The sequence below is a fragment of the Eptesicus fuscus genome, chromosome 22 (genome assembly GCF_027574615.1).
Source record: "Eptesicus fuscus isolate TK198812 chromosome 22, DD_ASM_mEF_20220401, whole genome shotgun sequence".
Taxonomy (NCBI): domain Eukaryota; kingdom Metazoa; phylum Chordata; class Mammalia; order Chiroptera; family Vespertilionidae; genus Eptesicus; species Eptesicus fuscus.
In genome coordinates, this window is record NC_072494.1 from 30,845,614 (window position 1) to 30,867,956 (window position 22,343).

General features: G+C 43.1%; 1 protein-coding gene across 2 annotated transcripts in view; it reads left to right on the forward strand.

The window, feature by feature from the left end:
• KCNH1 (potassium voltage-gated channel subfamily H member 1) overlaps nt 1–22,343 on the forward strand; it is a 264,356-nt gene that overhangs the window by 46,091 nt on the left and 195,922 nt on the right. The window contains exon 6 of one of the 2 annotated variants that reach the window (XM_008145998.3): nt 13,838–14,311. In XM_008145998.3, the coding sequence (XP_008144220.2) occupies nt 13,838–14,311 (474 nt within the window). The remainder of the gene's footprint in view (nt 1–13,837; nt 14,312–22,343) is intronic. The other variant, XM_008145999.3, reaches the window with a different exon arrangement.

Genomic DNA, 22,343 nt, shown 5'->3' on the forward strand with positions numbered 1-22,343 from the left:
CCCCTACAGCACATACCTTCTTCCGATAACCCCTTCTTCTGAAACACTCCTGAGCTCTTTGGTTTTAGCTCTTACTGATTTCCTATAATGTTCCTGGAACCTGAGGCTTTGAACTTTAATTTTTCTTAAACTTTCTTTCTAAACATTTGTTTTAAACTTTAAACAGCATCGCAGTGTATTTGCTGTAAATGGACAGCTTACCATATTTGCTTAGGACACTTGGATGACTGTTAGCTCTCTAAATGCTTGTGCTAGTGTGAAAATGAGAGATCACTGGAAGTGGGATTAAAACAGGAGGCAGGATTAAAACTGGGTAGAAACTGCCAGAGTTTGCACAGTGAGGTTGTACGAACGGACACTGCCTGTCTAATCCTAGGTGCCGCTTCCTTCTCTCACCATTGCCAATATTCAGGGCTGTCAATGGTTTTACTCAGTCTTAGGTTTGAACATTTTAATTAACTTGTACAGAACATCTATTTTTTATGAACTGCACAAGGACTTGATGGGATAATTGCAGAGGAGGCCTCCCTGCCTCCCTGCCTCCCTGCCTCCCTGCCTCCCTGACCTGCACAAGGTGCTGCCACAGCCACCTGCAGTGGGACGTGCGTGAGGAGCACGAGGTGGCGCTGAGCCTGCCACCTCCACAGGCAGTGGACACACGCAGGGTCTGAAGTTGCTTGGTGAACACGTGCACAGCCGGGCCTGCTCCCTGAATTCCCAGGAGATGAGCAGGCGCACTGTCAGCTGAAGGAGAGCGGAAGCTGGGTCCCTATGTTCAGGCTGTCTGTGTCAGGGCTTCTGGCTTCCTGGTCCCACAGGCGGGGATGTATGTGAACCAAGTTGTTGCCCTTTGCCCTAGAAATAGGCTCTCCATGCCTTGATGTTTCCTGCCCTACAATTTTTGCTTTTTGGGTGTTGACTTGACTGGACTTTTCAGACTTAGGGAAAGGTGACAGTTCTACCCTCCTGGCATTCTCTTGCTTTGGAAAGTAACTTGACAACAGGACCTTCTGCCCCATGTACCTGGGTTTCGAGTTGATGTTGCCTCTTATAAAGAGACTTTTGAAATACTCAGGACTGTGTCAATAAGGAATAGGCTGTGCTAGTAGTAGTAGGTCATTACTGGAGGGTTCTGGATGGCCACTTGATGGTACGGTGAAGGTGGGCGTGGGGAGAGGGCTGGACTAATGGCCTTCCTGTCGCCTTCCAGCCCTGAAGCCCAGCCTGTGCCTGGTCGCTTCACCTGCACTTGGGGCCATGGTGTTCCTTCTGACCATCCCTCTCTCATCTGAGGGCTGGGGTCTTGTGGGGGGAGGGTCTTGGTTTTATTTCTAGGAGGGCCATTGTGTGTAGGTGTCTGTTGTATTTTAATAAACTTTGTTTACCCCAGCCAGGCAGGAGAGAACTCAAATGTTCAATGATGCCAGGGATCAACTCTACACTTGACTTTGATAAGCACATGATAAATGATCAGCTAAAATGAGGTCTGAGGATTTTCTGCAGCGTTTTGTGTGTGTTTGTTTCTTTAGAGACATGATGATGTAGTGGGAAGAGAAGGAGATTTGGAGTCAGACTGACCCGAATCCTCCTCCAAATCAGCACTGCATTCCAGCTGTGTGACTTTGAATAAGTTACTTAGCTTCACTCATCTTTCTTCATCCTCGTGAAAGAGCGTTCCTACCTACCCTGAAGGACTGCTGTGAGGGTTTGTGGGGCTTTAAAAGACAAGCCTCCTCTCATTACTCCCTGCTGAAAAATCCTTTAATGTCATCTTATTGTTTCTTTGGGTCCATTTAAAATTTGCTTCGTGACTTACCAGATCCAGCTCTCCTTCCCATCCTCCCCCACAGCTTTCTGCTCACTCTCAGTGTCAGCCAGGTAGCACTCGGCTCGTCCAACCCTCTCTGGCCCCCAAGCCTTGGAACATGCCCTTCCTCTGCCTGCAAGCTTTCGCTCCTTCTCTTGGCTGGGCAGGTTCCTACCCATTCTTCAAGTCTCAACATAGACATCACAGCTCCCCTGCAAGGCCTTCCAGCAACCTCGGCGGCCCCACCTAGGCCAGTTGGGCCTTCCTGTCAGAAGCCTCTTTTTGTGTACAAATCCCTCGTTGAGCACTCATGCCTCTGGAGATGCTGTTATTGTTTGCATCCTCCAATGGATGAAGGAGGTCCATGAAGGCAGAAGCAGTGTCCCTCTTGCCTCTTCTACAGCCGTACCATTGAACACACTGCTAGCACTTAGTAGGTGCTTGATAAATGTTTACCGAATGACTGAAGGAAGAAGGAAGCAAGCACCTAGTTCAGTGCCTCACACCTAGTAGGTCCTCAATCAATATTGATTTCCTTTCACGTTAACCCCTTCCTCCCCCCCATGAAAGTTGTTTGCCTGGGTCATGGATAATGGACAACTCTTTGTAGCTGATTTGATGATGATGGCAATGTTTCCATGACAACCTCATCACTAATTCTCAATACTTGAATTTTAAAAATATAGCTGAAGATTTCAAAATAAAAAGGGGAAAGAATACAACTGACGTATTTCCCAGTGGAACAGGAAGAAACCAGCATTGTCGCCCAATTGCATTTCAATATGTGCTTTTATTTGTAAAGGTCTCGTGTGTTGGTACTCGACTGTGACATAAAGTATACGGGTTAATACTTTGTTTCCCGCTGCCTTTATCTCTGCCATTAAAGAACAAGTGCATCATGGAAAAAGTGCTAAAAATAGAGCCTGCCTGATTTATGGAGAAGGATGTGTATGACAGGAATTAAGCAATTGTTTAGCTCGAGACGTCTGCAACCCCAAATCAGGCTTTCCTTTGTGACTAGAATGTCATTCTCGGCCTCTTTAACGTCGAGCTCCCTCCTTTTCTTGAATATGCTTTTCCTGGTGGGGACTGAGTTTGTCCTCACTTGGTAGTCATAAAAACCCACATTGTTTCTAAACAGGGGAGGTTTTTGAAGCTGTACTTGGGAAAAGGGAAAGAGATGTACATATAGGTGTAGAGGGAGGGATTGTGCCGGGAGAAAGGCATTTAAGGGGTAAGGTTTCTCTTGACCACAGAGAGCAGGTGTCTGAGGTAGTTGTGGATGATGGTGATGGAGGTGTTTGTGGCACGTATCTGTGCCCTGAAATGATCAGCGGAGCCTGTTTGGTGGGTGAAGTGGTGAGTACCCAGAGGCCACTCTCAAAGAGGAAATTCTCTTTGTGTGACTCTGGGTCCTTCTGTTGCCATTGTCCAGAGCGATAACGGCTGAAAATCCACATGAGACCGTGATCTGGAGGCTGCTGGCTCTTCTGACCCTTGTTAGGGCCCGACCTGGCCGTGGTGGATTGGCCAGGTCTTCAGCCCAGGGAGACATTAGAGTTTGCCCACAACTTTGCCCCGTGCTGCTCCCAGTTCAAGCCGACACCCTCTGCTTCCTGGAGTCCTGCAGCATCCCTGTAGCAGGCCTCCCTCTGCTTCCAGACTTGCCTCTTCTGGTCCTTCTTCCACACTGACGCCTTCACACAGAGCAATGGTTATGAACCTCCCTTACTTCAAATTCTTGCCTTTGCTTAAAGGGCATATGAAGACTTGCCTGCCCCTTTCCTTATATTGAGCATCATTTCTCAACTTTGACCTCTCTTGATGCCCCTAAAACACAACAACACACACCAGGCTTCTCCCACACAAAGCTTCTCCCACACTGAGCTCTTGCACCACCACCGCCCCCCCCAACATGCCCAAGCCCTGTACACTGTCTGCCTGAGTTTTGCTGTCTGTCTGTGGGCCATCCTTCAAGAGAGATCTTGACAAGCATTTTACATCGAAGCCTTTCCTGACTACCTGAGTCAATTAATTGTCTCTTTTTCTCTGCTCAAAGTATTTTTATCTAGGCATTGCTCAGCACTTGCTGCATTGTATTTTAGTAGTTTGTTTGCACATCTCTCTTCTGTTCTAAACTCTGGGATTTTTGGATCTTTGTGGGTAACTTTTGGTGTTTAAGAGTTCATGGCTGTTGTTATTAAAGCACTTGAGAGTCCATAGAATTGATGGGTCCCTGAAGCTAATTTGTCTTTTTTTTTTTCTCTCTATCAAAGAAATGAACTTTATTAGTCTTTCTTTCTTTTCAGGACATTTCAGTTCTGTCATTTTTGGTACTTGATCCTTGAGCAAGCCAAAACTGTTAAGTAAAAATGATGTATTCCATGAACTATTGCTGGAGCCTTCCTGATTCTCATCAAGAACCTTTTGAACCAATATTTTTCTTTACTTGCCTCAAATACTGGTGTTTGGATACTGCTTAACCATTTATAAGAAAAATGTATAGATTTATACATATACGTGCACATATCTATACCTGTTTTCTTATTTGACCTTCCCAGTACTTATCTGGTATAAATAGTATTGTCTTCATTTTTCAGGTGAGGAAATTGAGGCATGGAGACCTTGCCTTGCTCCAGATTGGTTAGTTATGAAGCCACATTTGGCCTGCAAGAGCTGTATCTTGATTGACTTACTGTGTTTGCAGCCTCCTCTCAAATGCTTCCCCCAGCCATCCCTTTGTTTTTCAACATGTCTTCCCTTCTCCCACCTCCCCATCTTACATCTACATGTGCACACATGTGTGTGGTTCACATTTTTTAATCCACAGTTTGTTGTCTGGTGTGTGGGTAGTTGGTTCATTCATTCCAAATCTACTTTAGAAAGGAACTCCTACATTTGTGTAAGTCTGTTCAGGATAGTCTATGGTGCAGAATAACATCGCGGTTCAGACTTGTGCTGTTCAGTACGGGGCGCTATGGCTGCATGTGACTGTTGAGCAATTGAGATGTGGCTGCTCTGAATTGAGGAGTAAGTTACGGTGTACACATAGGATTTCCAAGTTAGCACGCAAAGAGGAATGTAGAATATCTCACTGATTTATATATTGATTACATGTTGAAGTGATAATATTTTGACTGTGTTGGGTTACATTATTGGGTTAAGATATTGATAAAATTAAATTCATCTTTATCCTCTTACTTTTTTATGTGGCTACTAGAAAATTTGAAATGACATATGTGACTCATGTTTGTGGCTTACATGATATCTCCATTGGTTAGTGCTTGTTTAGATTATGGGCTTTCGAATCAAATTTGGGTTTATCTCAGCTTCACCACTTAATTAGGTTTGTGGTTTTGGGCAACTTAGCCTTCCTTGAGTCATTTTTCTTATCTGTAAAATAAACACCAGTATCTACTTCACATGGTTTTTATGAGGATTCAATTGTATTTTGCATATAAAGTGCTCAGCCCAGAACCTGGCATGGGAGCATAGGGAGTTAAAAGCATTGGTGCTGGCATTAAACTTGACAAAGTTTTCACCACTGGCTGTACCATTCAAAGCTTTTGTGGCCTTGGACAAGTTACATTGCTTCCCCAAGCCTCAGTTTCTTCATTGTAACAGATGAATGATAATAGTATGTGCCTCATAGAATTGTGAGGATTAAATGTATGTAAAGGGCTTACTAGCTCAGGATAGGGCATACAGTAAGCACTAACTAAGTGATAACCCTATCATAATACCTGGGGAAGGGCATCTGCTGGAAACATTCATGATGTTAAGAGATATATGGGGACTCTGGTTTTTATTTTTATTTCTTTATGACAGTGCATATCACTGGAATATGGCTTTAAGATATACCATTCTTGTTTCTCATGGTTATTATAGTGTTCTAAGAATATCCTTAATATTATATTTTTGTCAAGAAGAATATTAGCCCTAACCAGTTTGGCTCAGTGGATAGAGCGTTGGCCTTCGGACTGAAGGGTCCCAGGTTTGATTCCGGTCAAGGGCATGTACCTTGGTTGTGGGCACATCCCCAGTAGAGGGTATGCAGGAGGCAGCTGATAGATGTTTCTCTCTCATCGATGTTTCTAACTCTCTTTCCCTCTCCCTTCCTCTCTGTAAAAAATAAATAAAATATTTTAAAAAGAAGAAGCATATTATTATTTGGGTCTTATTTTATAGCCTCCTCTTTGGCTTTATTTGTTCCGTCAGTCATTCATTTATTCAAGTGGCTTTTGTTAGGCACTTACTATGTGCCAGGCACTGTGCTAAGGACTGCGTACTATGTGGTGGTGAGAAGACAAACACCCTGCCTTCATGGAGCTTACAATCTAGTGGGAGCGACATCTCTACACAAGAGAAAAAAACCCCAGATACATGTATTATTATAAACCCTGATGAACGCTATGAAGGGAACAGACCTGGTGATATGATAGAATGTAACAGAGGAAGTGAGGTGGGAGAGAAGACAGGGTGGCCAGGAAATCCTCTAGGGAGGAGATACGCCAAGACCTAAAGCTTGACAAGAACCCATTCATGCAGGGGAGGGCCATTTTGCGCTGCTCCAAGGTGGGGGAAAGAGCGTTGGTATTTGTGCAGAAAGCCAGTGGGGTGGCGTGGTTGGTGAGAGGGTGAAGGGCTTTTGGGTGAAGTTGGGAAAGATAGACAGGGGCTAGTAGGTCACAGCAGGAATGTAGATCTTATTTGAAGTTCAATGTAATGAACTGGAGGGTTCTGATCAGGGAAGTGAATGATTGACACAAGTTGCTGTTTGGTAATGAATTTGAGGAAGGAGAGGTTGGGAAGCTGCTGCCGTGCTGCAGTGAGGAGGGAAGGTGTACCAGAATGAGTTGAAGTAAAGTTGGAGAATAGTGACAGGGTCCTGAGTTATATGTATTTGGTGGCACAAGCAGCAGAACTCCCTGACGGATTAGTTCTAGAGGTTTTCTTGGAGGGAGATCTGAGCTGCATATCTTTGTGGTACCAGGAGAGAGAGAGTGGCATTAAGGCTGCCTTAATGCCACTCTCTCTCCTGGTACCACAAACGTTGATGGAATGGAACGAGAGGGCATCATGGGGTGGGGATGTAAAGCACTTGAGGAAGGGGAGTTCAGGGCACAAGGGAGAAACTGGGTTTTGGTAGGCGGTGGGCTTTTCTCTGTTGGAACAGGAGGGAGGGAGGTGGTTGAGAGTGGAGGCCAGTTTGTAGATTTGTGAACATTGGAAGACACAGAAGTTTCTATCTGGTTCTGTTTATTCAGTGATTCATAAGGCAAAAACACGAGCTAAGAGTGAGGTGCAGCAGAGAACAGCACTTAAGAACTTAGAGCGACATATTATGGTCTCTGGTCCACTCTAGCAAAAACCACTTTCCATAGTGACTGTCACTTGACTCAGAAAAGTTGCAGGGTATTCTGTGGTTTGGTCCTGCTTCTTTCTGAATGTATGTAGGTGTGGCTTGGGGTCTGGAGTAGTTATTCTTCAAGGGAGACAGGCTCTGGCCAGTGTGGCTAGTTTGGGGCTTGAATTGTGAAGTCCTGGAGAAGGTCCACATGGGAGATGCTGCCTTCACCAGAAGCCGGTTTTCATAAGATGACAGGATGGCATGTTGTCATCATTCAGAGGTCCTATGCAAAAGCAGTAGTCAATCAAGAGCTGGTAGACAATAGAAGAAAAACATTGAATTAGGAAAGTTGGCTTGGATTTAAGGTGTTATTTTGTCATCTGCAATATGACTGTGAGCAAAACCATTTACCTTCTGGCTTTATTTCCAATTTGTAAAATAAGGAAAGTGCCAGCTTTCCCATCGCATGAGGTTGCATGAGACATGATGATGTATGTCACATGCCATGGGAGGTAATTCAGGCTGTACAAAGAGTGAAGATTTGAAGGCTTGGACCTGGCAGCCTGGCTTGTACTCACAGCTCTCTGCTTACGCACCGCTGGTATGACTCAGGGTGAGTCAGTCTGCCTCTCTGGACTTCCATTTTCCCATCTGTAGAACCTTCTCACAGGGTGGTTATAAGGATGCCAACATACAGTTGAGGACTTTGGAAATAAGAGTGCTGGAGAAATGTGAGAGTCAGTCTGATTTTCCTATTTTTCATCCGGGGAGAAGCCCTCACTCTCTTCTTTCCAGAATCAATCTCAAGATGAATGTTCTTTGGCCTCATCAATAAGGGCCTATAATGAGCATTTCCCATGGGCAGGGCCTGGGGCTGGGGGTTGTAGGGGGAGGCACAGTGAGAGGGTGAACAGTGACGTTACTCTGCGTGAAGGAAGTAGTGTCTGTATTTGGGGGACTCACAGGCTGATGGGTGTATAGGACAGACACAGGCCCACTCTTAGAAAATGCATTCTGGATGGGCTGCCAGCTGGCTGCCTTTGGAAGCTTCCCGTGTACAGGACTCGTCCAACTGAAGGAGCTAGAAGCACATGCTCATGCTGATAAGTGACAGAAAGGAGGCGGGGGAGAGGATGACTGTGCTGTGGTCACCAGGACCACTACACCAGGCCGTGTGTCTCCATGCCTGGTGAGCTGTTTCCAGCAAAGCTTTGCAGCATCACTGAGCATCTACCGTAAGACAGACTCCTTATTGCTGGACGCAAGGTCGGCATGCCATCTAGACCCCCTCCCTTTGGAGGACACTAGCCATTTTCCAGATAATGCTATGCTGAGTGACCCCGAGGAACCTTTCCCTCCTGAGGATGGCAGTCGCGGAGCTCATCAGAGCAGCGCTGTTATCTGTCGTCTGGTCTGAATCCATTCCCACCCAGACTTCGGAGGAGGAAGGTGGGTCAGACTCCCGGGAATCTTTCTCATCAACGCATTAGTCATGTGTCACTGTGCTCTAAAAAGGCTGTTGGAGTCAGATAGTTAACTGGATGCAAAATATTCTTGGTCAGGGAATCGTTTTTTTAAAGAACATTATTTTTCTTAAACATTGAAGAACCCACTCCATGGAATTTCCACCTTCTGTTTGCCATGGAAAGTTGCTAAAGAGTTAATATAAGAGTGAAATATATAGGGTCTCAAGTCAGACTAGAAAAGCTTGGTCTTAGGGGAATTATTCGTAGCCTTTAATATAAAGGTTTGGAGAGAGAATGTGTCACATTTAGCTCCATCAAATATCCTAGCATCCAGGTCTGCTCCCAGAATGCAGACAACCTATGGTTTCAGTGTGAAAGGCTGCACTGCATCCCAGAGACAGGAAGAGAGAAACTTATTACCCGTCCCCAACATCCCTCCCTGTGTAGCTCACACCTCTGTTAACCCCCTTTCAACACACATTGTAGGAATAGCAGCAGGGGGAGAGTCTGCAGTCAACCTGGCATTTTGGGGCGTTATGGAGACACTGTTGATCCAGGCCTCGCTCAGGCAGGGCCTCAGAGCGTCCTGGAAAGCATCAGAATGGGAAATCCACCTAGAAATAATTGTGGATTATATCAGACTGTCACAGGGACAGACACTTTTCTCTGAAAGGCCATTTCCTCCTGAGGGCTTGTTACCAAGAACCATGGAGCGCCAGGGGACTTTGGTGTGCAATCAGCAGGTGGCTGCCTCCTTGTGGATTCTTTTGAGTTCTTGTTGACTACCATTCAGGTTGTGTTTTGTAAACATACAATAACCCCCCTAAGTAACTCACCTCCCATTCCCCTGCCCTTTCCTTAACTGAATGCCCAGGTCCCCTTCCTTACTTGTAATTCATCCGTATTCAGTGGATTTTTTAAAAAATTAAACTTCTCATTGTGAGATAACTATACACTGAGTGGCCAGATTATTATGATCTCTGAATGCATAATAATCTGGCCACTCAGTGTGTGTGTGTGTGTGTGTGTGTGTGTGTGTGTGTGTGTGTGTGTATTAGAGGCCCGGTGCATGAATTCGTGCATGGGTGGGGTCTGGCCAGTCTGGCCAGGGGGAGGGGACATGGGCAGTTGGTCGGCCTGCCTGCTGGTCGAACTCCTGGTCGAGGGGACAATTTGCATATTAGCCTTTTATTATATAGGAATTATTTAGGTTATACACTGAGTGGCCAGATTATTATGCATTCAGAGATCATAATAATCTGGCCACTCAGTGTAGGTTCACCAGCAGTTGTAAGAAATAATACAGAGAGATCCCATGTGCTCCTTATTCAACTTCCCTGATGACAGTTTCCTGCAAAACTGTAGTCTAATATCACAATCAAGATACTTACATTGGGAGAGTCAAGATATAGAACATTTCTATCACCCCGCGAATATCTCTTGTTGCCTTTTTATAGCCACATTCACTTCCTTTCTGCCCTTCCCCCTTCCCCTTAAGCCCTTGGCAACCACTCATTTATTCTCTGTTTCTATAATTTTGTCATTTCAAGGATGTTATATAAAGTTTATATACATTTATAAAACGTTATATAAATTTCAGTCTCTGGAGACTCATCCAGGTTGTTGAATGTATCAGTAGTTTAAACCCTTTTAATTGCTGAGTAACATTCTATGGTATGGATGTACCACAGTTTGTTTAACCATTTATTTGTTGAAGGATATCTGGGTTGTTTCCAGTTTTAGTTTGTTAGGAATAAAGCTACTATAAATATTCATGTGCAGGTTTTTGTGTGAGAACATAAGTTTTTATTTTTTCTGGGATGAATGCCATGAGTGTAATTGGTGGGCCATGTGGTAGTGGTATATTTAGTTGTTTTATAAACAACAAAACTCTTTTCTTCAGTGGCTGTACCATTTTATATTGCTCATAAACTAGATATGAACGATCTAGTTTATCTGCATCCTTACCAGCATTTATGCTGTCTCAATTTTTTATTTTAGCCATTCTGATGGATATGTAGTGATAGCTCATTGTAGTTTTAATTGGCATTTTCCTAATGGCTAATGATGTTGAACATCATTTCATGTGTTACTTGCCAGCTGTATATCCTCTTGGGTGAAATACTTGTTCATGACTCATCTTCTCATTGGATTTTTTTTTTATTGTTGAGTTTTGAAATCATATGTTGTAAATTATTTATTCTAGATACTTTTCTTTGCTGGATATGTGGTTTACAAATATTTTCTCCAAGTCATAGGTTGTCTTTTTATCCTCCTAACAGTCTTTTGCAGAGCAAATGTTTTACATTCTGATGAGGTCCAATTTATCAGTTTTTTCTTGTGTGGATTGTGCTGAGAACACTTTGCCTAGCTCTAGAGCCTGAGAAGTTTTCCTATTTTTTTTCTAAAAGTTTTATAGTTTTACATTTAAGCTTTCAATCCATTTTGAGATAATTTTTATATAGGGTATGAGACTTATATTGAGTCCCCCCCCTCCCTCTCTCTCTCTCTCTTCTATGAATGTTCTTTCCTCCACAGAATTGCCACTGAATAGCTTTTTGCACCACCATCAAAAATCAGTTGAGCATATTTGTGTGGGTCTATTTCTGGGTTCTCTAGTCTTTCTAATTAATCTATGAGTCTATTCTTCTATCAATACCACACAGTCTTAATTACTGTAGCTATATATCAAGTCTTGAAATCGGCTAGGCTGATTCCTTCCACTTTATTTTTCTTATTCAAAATTGTTTTTAGCTATTTCAGTTCCTTTGCCATTCCATAGAAATTTTAGACTCCGGTTATACTCAGACATACTGAGGATAAAATCTTGTGTATTTACAAAAACAATTGCTGGCATTTTGCTAGAAATTGTGCTAAACCTATATATTAATTTTAGCAACACAGCATGCCTCTTCATTTATTTATATCTTCTTCTTCTTTTTTTTAAATCCTCACCTGAGGATATTTTTTCCCATTGCTTCCAGATTCCCAGAGAGAGTGAAAGGGAGGGAGGGAGGAGGAGAGAAACATTGATGTGAGACATACCAGTTGCCTCCCCCACGAGCCCCAACTGGAAGTAGAGAGTGAACCTGCAACCCACGTATGTGCCCTTGACTGGGAATCAAACCTGCAACCCTTTGGTGCACGGGCTGACGCTCTAACCACTGACCCACACCACCCAGGGCTATTTATATCTTCTTTGATCTCTTATCAGCATTTGGGGCTCATTTTCTAGTATATAGAAATACAATGATTTTTATTTATCTTGTGTTGTGTGACCTAGAAGGTTATATGTAAATTCCTTGGGGTATTCTACCTACACCATTATGTTATTTGGAAGTAGGGATACTTTTATTTCTTCCTTCCCAATCTTTATTTTTTTGCCTTATCACAGTGGCAGTACTATGTTGAAGAAAAGTAGTGAAAGCTGGTATCTTGCCTTGTTTTTGATCTTAGGGGGAAAGCCTTTTAGTCTTTCACCATTAAATAGGATATTAGTTTTAGGGGTTTATTTATTTATTTATTTTTTGTAGATGCTCTTTATCAAGTTTAAGAAGTTTATAGAAGAGCTCTGTGCACTGGTGGGAGGGGTAGAAATAATTCCCATACCCAAAGGTGCACACTGGGCAACTTCGTTTTCTAGCTTTTATTTGTTTGTTTATTTATTTGTTTATTGTCACCTTTTAAGGCCTGGGACAAATTGTAGTGGGAGCAGGGATATTCAGATTATTTTATATTCACTAACAGGACTTTAACCTCTAGAGGAAAAAGTAAGTTCCCGTGACATAAGAGGAAGTGTCACCTAAAGTTTTATAAGAATCTGTAAGTGGCACAGAAGCGCAGCTGGGCTGGGGGTGGGGGTCCCTTCCAGCTTAGCCTAGTGTCTGAAAACATAGCTTTTTGTGATACTCTTTGGAACCAAGCTTCTCTAGACTTCTTCCTTCACTGAATCTACTTCATTAAAGACCTGTCGTGTAGGGAAATATAACCTCGATGTGGAACGGCATGGGTTTTAATCCCGCTGGAGCAGTGTGGGATCCAGGTCCTATTTTTCCTAGCTGCATGACCTTGACGTTCATTCATTCACTTAAAGACAGTCCTGTAGTGCCTACTCTGGGCCAACTACCATGTGGGGTTTTTGGAATAAAGTAGTAAGTACCTTTCGTTGTCCTATTTTCTTCATTTTCTAGCCTTCAGCAAGTTCAGCTGGTTTTACTTCAGAAATATATCCAAAATTGGACTACTTTTCTCCATCACCCCATCTTTTTCTCAGGGTGTTAGAATACGTTTCCTGACTCTGTTCTTTCTTCTAATCCTCTCCCTCAATTCATTATGCAGCAGCCAGGGTGATCTTTTATAAACATGCATCGGATTATTCTCTGGTTTAAAACCCTCCGGTTATACTCAGACGTACTGAGGATAAAATCCAGTGCCTCTCCATGACCCACCAGGTCTTGCATGGTTCTGCTTCCTCTCTGAACCCATCTAGCACCCTTCCCCGCTCATTTCGTGTGCTTCAGTCACATCAGACTTCTTTCTTTCCCCCAAAATACCCAGATTGTCCTACCCTGGGTTCATTACACCAGTTATGCTCTCTGCCTGGGATAGTGTTTTCCATATAAGTTTGAATGGCTGGTTCCTTGCTGTCATTCAGATTTTAGTTCAAACACCTCTCCCTCTCCTAATCCTCAAGTCACATTCTATCAAATCACTGGGTGTTCCATGCCACTTCTTATTTAGCTCTTATCACAATTTGGAATTTCCTTGATTTGTCTACTAGACCGCGCTCCATGAGACCTGGAACCGTGCTGTTTCCGTTGTTACTGTATGTCCAGTGTCCAGAACAGTTCCTGGCACAGAACACTACATATTTGTTGAGTGAAGTTATTTCATTCTCTTGAGCCTCAGTTTCTCACTTGTCACATAGAATAGTAATTGGCTGATAAGATGAGGTTGTATTTAGAATGAAGCGAGGTAATACATGTATGTTAAGTATTTATTACAATGCTAGGCACAGAGTAAACCAAGTAATAGTTTGCCGTTGTTTCATTGTGATTATTTATATTATAATGTTCACTTCCCTTCTCCCATACTCCTCTAGGATCTGTTCTTGCACCCAATGACCCATCTGGAGCGTCATGATGATTTGTCAGTAACAGATGCTTGCCATTAAATCCTAACTTAGTTCTCTCTTGGTCGTGTTTTTCTGCACAGGTCCTGCAGCTGGGCTCAGACATCCTTCCCCAATACAAGCAAGAGGCACCAAAGACTCCCCCTCACATCATCTTACATTACTGTGTTTTTAAGACCACGTGGGATTGGATCATCTTGATTTTAACCTTCTACACAGCCATCTTGGTCCCTTACAATGTCTCCTTTAAAACCAGGCAGAACAATGTGGCCTGGCTAGTTGTGGATAGCATCGTGGACGTCATCTTTCTGGTGGACATTGTGTTGAATTTTCATACCACCTTTGTTGGACCAGCTGGGGAGGTGATTTCCGACCCCAAACTCATCCGCATGAACTATCTGAAGACGTGGTTTGTGATTGATCTTCTGTCCTGTTTGCCATATGACGTCATCAACGCTTTTGAGAACGTGGACGAGGTTAGTGCCTTTATGGGTGATCCAGGGAAGATTGCTTTTGCTGATCAGATTCCACCACCCCTGGAGGGGAGAGAGAGTCAGGTACATCCCTCAAATCTCAGACCTTGTTGTCATGTCTTTAAAGTTGAATTAAATGTGGGTGGTGAACAGAAGAGTAATTAATGGGTGGGAACTAGCATGATGATGTCTGGAACAGAGGGAGCATGCTGGATAGCTGTCCTTACCCACTGTTCTTGCCTTTGGAGGTTCAGGGGTTCTGCATGTCAGTGAATGGTGTGGAAGAGACCAAAGGCTTCCCTTTTACTCCACGTGGAGTGCATGCCATTGGCTCGAGGGTGGCGGGGCTGCAGAAACAGGCATGCATTGCCACTGCACTGCTGAATCTTTCACACTGTATGCATTTGCTGAATGTCTACTTACTGATTATGCTAATTATGGGGACTTTCTATCATCTGTTGCTGACCTTTGGCTGTTTCATTTTAATTAACTCCTAGCAACAAGGATGCTGTTTTTTCCTAAGTTTGCTTGCTTATTTATTTATTTAATTTTGGAGGGGGAAGGGTAAATGTTGGGGAAAAAATGAGTTGCTTCTTTGCTAAACTGAGTTTTGGAGGTGACCAGTGGCATTCAGTTGTTCGCACTTTCCCTTGTCTAAAGTTGCTGAGATTGTAGCTAAGAGGAGTAATGTTACTAGATTACACTGCTATTGGATGGTTAGTCCTGCGGGCAATGGCAGGAATTAAAGAAGGAAAAAAGCCCTGCAAATGTGTTAGAATCAGGACATGCTTACACAGTCAGTGAATGGATGTCAGGGACATGTTGTAGCAGGAAGAGGCCACTGGGCTGGTTAAAGTGATTTCCTCCTTTGAAAAAGCAAGGATGCCGAGTCATTGCAAAGGAAAACGTCAGATTCTTATCTAGTTTGTGTCCTACTGGAATGGTTCTTTCTTTTTCCTGCTCCTTGGTTGACACTCCAGATGGATTAAGATAAGGCAGTTCATCTGGCAAATCTTCAGCCTCAGGCAGCAGTGGACCCTCATTGCCTGAGACTACAGAGGGCCCCAGAGGTGTCAGTCTGGCTGGGCTGTTCGTTAGCTGGGTGGGTAATTTAGGATGCCATTAGAGGCTGAGTCAGGCAAGGTACACTCTAAAGGTACATGGCTAGTGGGGTTCAGTCTTGAGATAGTCAGAAAGGAGCAGTCAGCTCCCTGCCAGGAGAATGAGGCCTGACCAGTGACTCCATGTCTCAGTGGTGGCATATGATGCATCTCTGCCTTCATATTGGTGCCAGAAGTGGGTGAGGGCTGGGGCTCTTTCTCTTTGAGAGCCCAACCACTAGCGACTCTGCTAGCGGTTCTCAACCTGACCCACAGGTTGAGAACCGCTGCTGTAGAGCCTAAAACCATCGGAAAACACAGATATTTACATTACAATTCATAACAGTAGCAAAATTACAGTTATGAAGTAGCAACACAAATAATTTTATGGTTGAGGGTCACCACAACATGAGGAACTGTATTAAAGGGTTGCGGCATTAGAAAGATTAAGAACCTCTGCTCTAGACTCAGAACAGCCCCTGCTTTTATCTGTGTGGTGTGTTTTAATATACTTTAAAATCCCAAGGAATAATTCTCCAGGTGGCTTGTGTGGATTTTGTAGGGGGAGTTAAATGAGTTGAAAATGATCATTTACAAGAACAAAATCACCCCTAAGGTGAATATGGGGATTCTTAAATGTGAATTTTAGTACATGTTGGGAACATTTTTCTATGTGAATACATTTCTAGAAAATTTTATGTTAGTGAGGAAAATATGATCATTTTGGCTTAGATAATTCAAATGAATTATTTCAACCTAAAAGAGCTCCTTACACACACATATGGGAAATGAAATTTAACTTTAAAAAACTATTTGGGTTTTTCAATTAAACCACTTACTATTTATTGCAATTGCATTGAAGTTTCACGAATAAATAGAACCATTCTTCGGCTTCCACGTGTCTTATTAAACGTTGGCAGAGCTATAAACACTTATGTAAATGTGTCAAGATTACCTTGTAGGCTGACAGGGCAGAGAGCTTCTTCCCAGGCACTGTGAATGTTGGGTTGGAACTCCTTTGCCATTAATGATGAATACCCCTGGCATGGTTTCTGATTTCCAGATTCATGAACTAGATTGCAGGCACTAAAAACATCATTGATCCGTAGGTTTCTAGTTGGCAAAGGGTTTAGCATCAAAGTTCTTACTGCCATCTCTTGATCATAAATAATATTGTAAATATTAAGGTGCTATAGCTATGATTTGCTTCTATAAACACTTGATTTCACATTTAGTAATTCCTTTTAAAGCGTTGGATTACATCCGAAAAAATGCCTTTTCATAACAATTGTGGTGGTGTTGGGGGAGATCGGTGTGAGGAAACTGAAGATTTGGCTTCCAGTCCTCTTGGGGTCACCTATTAGGACAACTGGGAACCTTGTGAACGTCATTTAGCCTTTCTGGATCACAGTTTTCCTGTCTCCATTTTGGGGCTGATGCTACCTTACCTGCCTCAAGGCATGACATTCAGGCAGTGGGTTGATTATTTGAATTCCCCACCAGCTGCAAAGCCTTGTGAGTTCTAACATCTCATCTGCATTAGTCTCACCTCCAGACAGGTTGTAAAAAGGAGAGGCCCACCACACTGACCTCCTGGGGATGGGAAGAAGGTGGGGTGATAATGAGGGCATTTAGAAGGTTATGATAGGTAGACCAACTGGAGAGCCCAGTGGGACCATAGAGGCCATCCAGTTTCAACCCTCTTAACACACAAACGAGGAAACAGACTAGGGAAATCCGACTCACGATGGCACAGCACATGGTCACAATAATAATGAGTCCTCTTCTGATTTTTTCTCTATTCTTTTCTGTATTCTTATTTTATCAGTGACAGATCTGATAAAAGTGGCATGAAACATTGCAGGATACAGTTGAGTCAACACTGACCAAGAAGCTCCTGACGTGTATGGCTCACCCCTTGGCTTGGGTGCTGTGGTGGGGAACTTGGGCACGGGGTACAGAGAAGTGGGCATCTGCATTTTCCCCAAAGCAACTACCTTAGTGATGAGATGGGCAGTTTGAGAGGCTCACGGAGGGACAGACCAGCTCGCTTTTCTAGGCACTGGCCTTTTTGTTAAAAGGCATCATTAAGTGAGTGGGCATGAAAGGCTGGTGGGGCTTAGGGGTTGGAGAGGTCCTGAAGGGCACACCACCTGTCGAACCTGGATAATGTTGGGGGGACATTTCCCTCCCTGGAGAATCCTGATTAGCGGCTTAGTGGGTTCACATTCACCACATGCTGTCTTCTCACCACGCTCTGTTGTGGAGCCACTAGTCTGAGATGGCAGCCCCCTCTGCTCTAGGTCCTTTGTCTGTGGGGAGAAAGAAGCAATTATTGACTCATTTCTCATAAAAAATGCATGGAGTCCTCCTTAAGCATGCCCATGGGATTGTGTCCCAGTGGAGACCACCAAAGAAGAGGCCAATAAGGTACGGTGGCTTTGCCATCTGTGTGTGTGCGGTTGGGTTGTGGGTATGGTGTTAGGGTGGGGGATCCTGGAGTTCAAGGATTAGACCCACCCAAATGGCTAAAGCCAGCAATTGTGAATTCAGCCCTGTGGAGCTAGCCCGTCTCCATGATTTAAGCCATGCAAATGATCCCTTCGGGCTCAACTTGTTTCACTTATGTAGATAGCCTACATTTGCGTCATTCTCCAGTCTGTTGGTAATCATCTGTTTTGGAGGCTGTTTGGGAATATGTTTGCATATTAGTTAAACTGGTTAGAGGACAAAAGGTCTGGAAACTGGGTGAACCAAAGCTTGGAATGGGTAGGCTGAAGCAAAAGCCAAATGAAGATTATTTCAGCACTCTGTGGACAATTGGCCTAGTGTTCTTTATGAATTAAAGATGGAATTATTATTCACAAACATATTCCCTCTCCTGAGGCAATCATATTGCTTATTGCCGTTGGAGTGTGGGAGAGCAAAGGAGAGAATGAAGCCAATCGCACTATCTCCTGGGGCTTGGGATCAAGAGCTTCCTTCTGTCCTTGGCTCTGTAACCTCAGACGGCAGCACCACCAGCTAGTCCTGGTGACATAGCTGACCCTTGCCAACAGCCCATTCACATGGGAGGTGCTCCTTAGGGCAGAACCAGACTGAGGTGTGCTGATGAAAAGGTAATAGCTCTGACCACAGACAGTGCCCTTTTATCTGGGACTCCTCCAATACGAGAAGACTTCTGAGCAGATTTAGGTTAGGTAGATTATAGAAGACTTCCCAGGAAATTAAAAAAGAAAAAAGAAGAAGCTGGTTTAGAAAGGTGTTGGAAGAGGAGTGGAACTATGATGAGTGGGGAAAGGAAAAGACCACATGAGAGCAGAAAAAACTAAGCTCACGGCATTGCATATGGAGCTGGGGGAAATTTTCTTTGCTTAAGTCTTTATTTGAGATATAAGACAGATGCTAGTGAAAAATTAGCCAGTCACTTGTTAATGAATCTCTTAATTCAAGTGAAACTCTCAAAGGGCAACAGGAGGTCCATGATCTGACTCTAATTGATGAGAACCCTGATTGGCAGTTTGTGTGGGAGCTGTGCAGACATCTCCATCTTATGATTTCTTCCTATGTTATCATGTGATGTTTAACTCCGGAGGCCACATGTTAGCTTCTAAGACAGAGTACTTCAGGCTTCAGAGGAGAAGTATTTGGCTTCAAGGATGTGCTTCCAAGTGAAGCAAGACTAATGGGTACATTTGAGAGCCTCTGAATCTTTGGAAAAAGAATTGTTTCCTTATAATTTTTTACATTTTGCCTGTAAGAAATTAGAAAATATAGATGAAGGAATAAGCCTTGCCTATAATTTTATCTCATTGTTATCATTTTGGCATACAGTGTCTTCACTTAACGTTGCCCATAGGTTCTGTGACTTTAAGTGAAATGATGTATAAAAAACAATTTTACCATAGGCTAATTGATATAAACAAGAGTTGAGTTCCTATTGCATCTCATCAATGTTATTATAAAACTAGATGCCTGATGCATGAAGATTCATGCAGAATGGGCCTTCCTTACCCTGGCTGCTGGCACAGCCTTTGCTCTGGCCCGGAGCCGCCTTTCCTCCTTCCCACGCTGCCTAGAGGCCCAGAGCAGCTGGGGCGGTGCAAAACGCTGGGCGCCTGTGTATGCAAATTAGCCCACCATCTTTGTTGGATTAATTTGCATACTCCTGATTGGCTGGTGAGCGTCATGAAGGTACAGTCAATTTGAATCTTTCTCTTTTATTAGTGTAGATGGCATTGAACAAAATGATGTTATTTGAGGACCTGCTATATATTGTTCAGGGTGTTTTCCCTTGGAATATGTTCATGTATATGTTTACATGTATTTTAGCAAAATGGAATTATACTGTATGTAGTGAGTTGTAACCTACTTTATTGTCTAAACAATAGGTTTTGTGACATTAAATATTCTTTATAAACATGAATTTAAATGATTATATGATAGTCCATTTTAAGGACATGTTTATTTTATGTTCAGATAATTTCCTTTTTTTAAACTTTTAAAGTCATAATAATGCCATAGAGAATGTCTTTATAAATAAATCTGTGTCACATTGCTGATTTAAAAAAATATATACTTTTATTGATTTCAGAGAGGAAAGAAGAGGGAGAGAGAGAGTTGGAAACATCAATGATGAGAGAGGACCATTGATTGGCTGTCTCTTGCATGCCCCCTATGGGGAATGAGCCCATAACCTGGGCATGTGCCTTGACCAGAATCAAACTATGACCTCCTGGTTCATAGGTTGATGCTCAACTACTGAGCCATGCCAGTTGAACACATTCCTGATAGTTTTGTTGTCAGTATAACATATATAGGAAAGTGCTTAAAACAGAAATATGCTTCTCAATGAATTTTTCCAAAGCAAACATCTATGTAGCCATCATTTAGGTCAATAAAACATTATCCACACCTCAGACATCCTTCCTTTCCCCTAATCACTTTTCCCTTCCTGCTCCCCAAAAGTAGCCAGTACCTTTGCCTATAGAGATGAAATGAGACAATAATGTATTCTTTTATGTTGTCTTATTTTGTTCAGTACTACTTTGGAGAGATTCAAGCAGGTTTTTGAATGTATCCGTATATTTAATTTACCTAACAGAAACAGAAAGCCTAAACAACAGGGCCTGGAAATACTGGAAGTAGGGGTTTAATTTTTTCTCTCACCATTAGAACTCTATTGGTAGACAATTGCTAATATTGATTCAGTGACTTAAGTTTGTCTGGGCTGGGACTTCTGTGATTCTCTTGCTCTTTCCTTGTGGTCACAGGATGGCTGCTCCAGCTCTAGCTATAAGTCCATGCTCCAAATAAGAAAAGAAAGAATGACAAAAGGCAAAAGAGCTTGTGCTGCCCCAACCTGTTCCCCTTTTTAAGGCTCCCCCCACCCCCACAAGTCTATCCAGTGACTTCTGCTTATATCTCATTGACCAGAACTTTGTCATTTTGTCGCCCCTCTCTGTAAGGGAATGATGTGTACCTTTTAGCTTAGTACATTGTGACCCAACAGAATAGAGAATAAAGGGAAATGAATATTGGATAGACAATTAGCAGTCTTGGCTACAATAACAAATATTTTTTGAGGATTTCATAAATGTTTAATAAGTGCTACCTATTTTACACACCTTATCTTTTGAACCCTCACAAGAATCTTATGAGTTTGGCATATCAACATTTTTAGATATGAGAACAGAGAGGCTCACAGAGGGTGGTCATTTGCCCAAGGTAGCAATACTGGTCATCTTAGGGTAGGATTTGAATACAGGCTTGTTTGAATCTAGACTACACATTCAACCAGTATGCTGTACATCTACAAGCATATACAAACATTGAAAGGGTAGGTAGAAGTCAATTGTGAAGGGCTGTGATTGTAAAAAATAAGAGTTTAGACTCACCACAATCCCACATTGATGCTAATTGGTTTGGATTATGTGTCTGTGCTAGCCAGATCCATTGACTTCATTCTATGGGTCTCTTCTCTTCACCCTTGTGCTTCTCCCAGTAAGAACTTGAAAAGGGGCCCATCCTTTAAAACCCTAAAGAGATGACACCTCCTTCATGAAGACTCTTCCAGGCAGATGTGATTACTTCCTTTTCTGTATTCCTACAATATTCTATTCATACACAAACACACACACACACACACACACACACACACACACACACACACACACACACACAAAGGGCCCGATGCACGAAAATTCGTGCAAGAGTAGTTCTTCCTTCCCCTGGCTGCCGGCACTGGCTTCCCTCCAGTACTTGGAACCTGGGCTTCCCTCCTCTGGCCACCGGCAGGCACCTGGGACCTGGGCTGCTTCCCTCCGGCCCCAGCTTTGTCAGAAAGGATGTCTGGAATGATGTCCGGTCTAATTAGCATATTACCTTTTTAATATTTTATATATATAGTATATACACATATATACTATATATATGTGTGTATATATACACACACACACACACTAGACGCCCAGTGCACGAAATTCGTGCACTTGGGGAGGGGATCCCTCAGCCCAGCCTGTGCCCTCTCGCAGTCTGGGAGCTCTCGGGGGATGTCCAACTGATGGCTTAAGCTGGCAGTCAGACATTCTTAGCTGTGCTGTGGAGGTGGGAGAGGCTCCCGTCATCACTGCTGTGCTCACTAGCCATGAGCCCAGCTTCTGGCTGAGTGGCGCTCCCCCTGTGGGAGCGCACTGACTACCAGGGCACAGCTCCTGCATTAAGCATCTGCCCCCTGGTGGTCAGTGTGCTTCATAGCGATCAGTCGTTCCGATGTTCGGTCGATTTGCATATTAGCCTTTTATTATATAGGATATTATAGTTGTATAATCTTATTACATGATTAATTATGTTCAAACCCAATTTGACTGAAGAAAAGTGACCGTGTCTTGTTCCTTTGGGATTTGTGGCATTTAGCACAGTTACTGTCCAATAGTAGGCATTCAAATATTGGCAGGATGAGGAAAACAATGAAAGAGTGATTCAAGATCACACAATTCAGGACAGTAAGGAAAAAA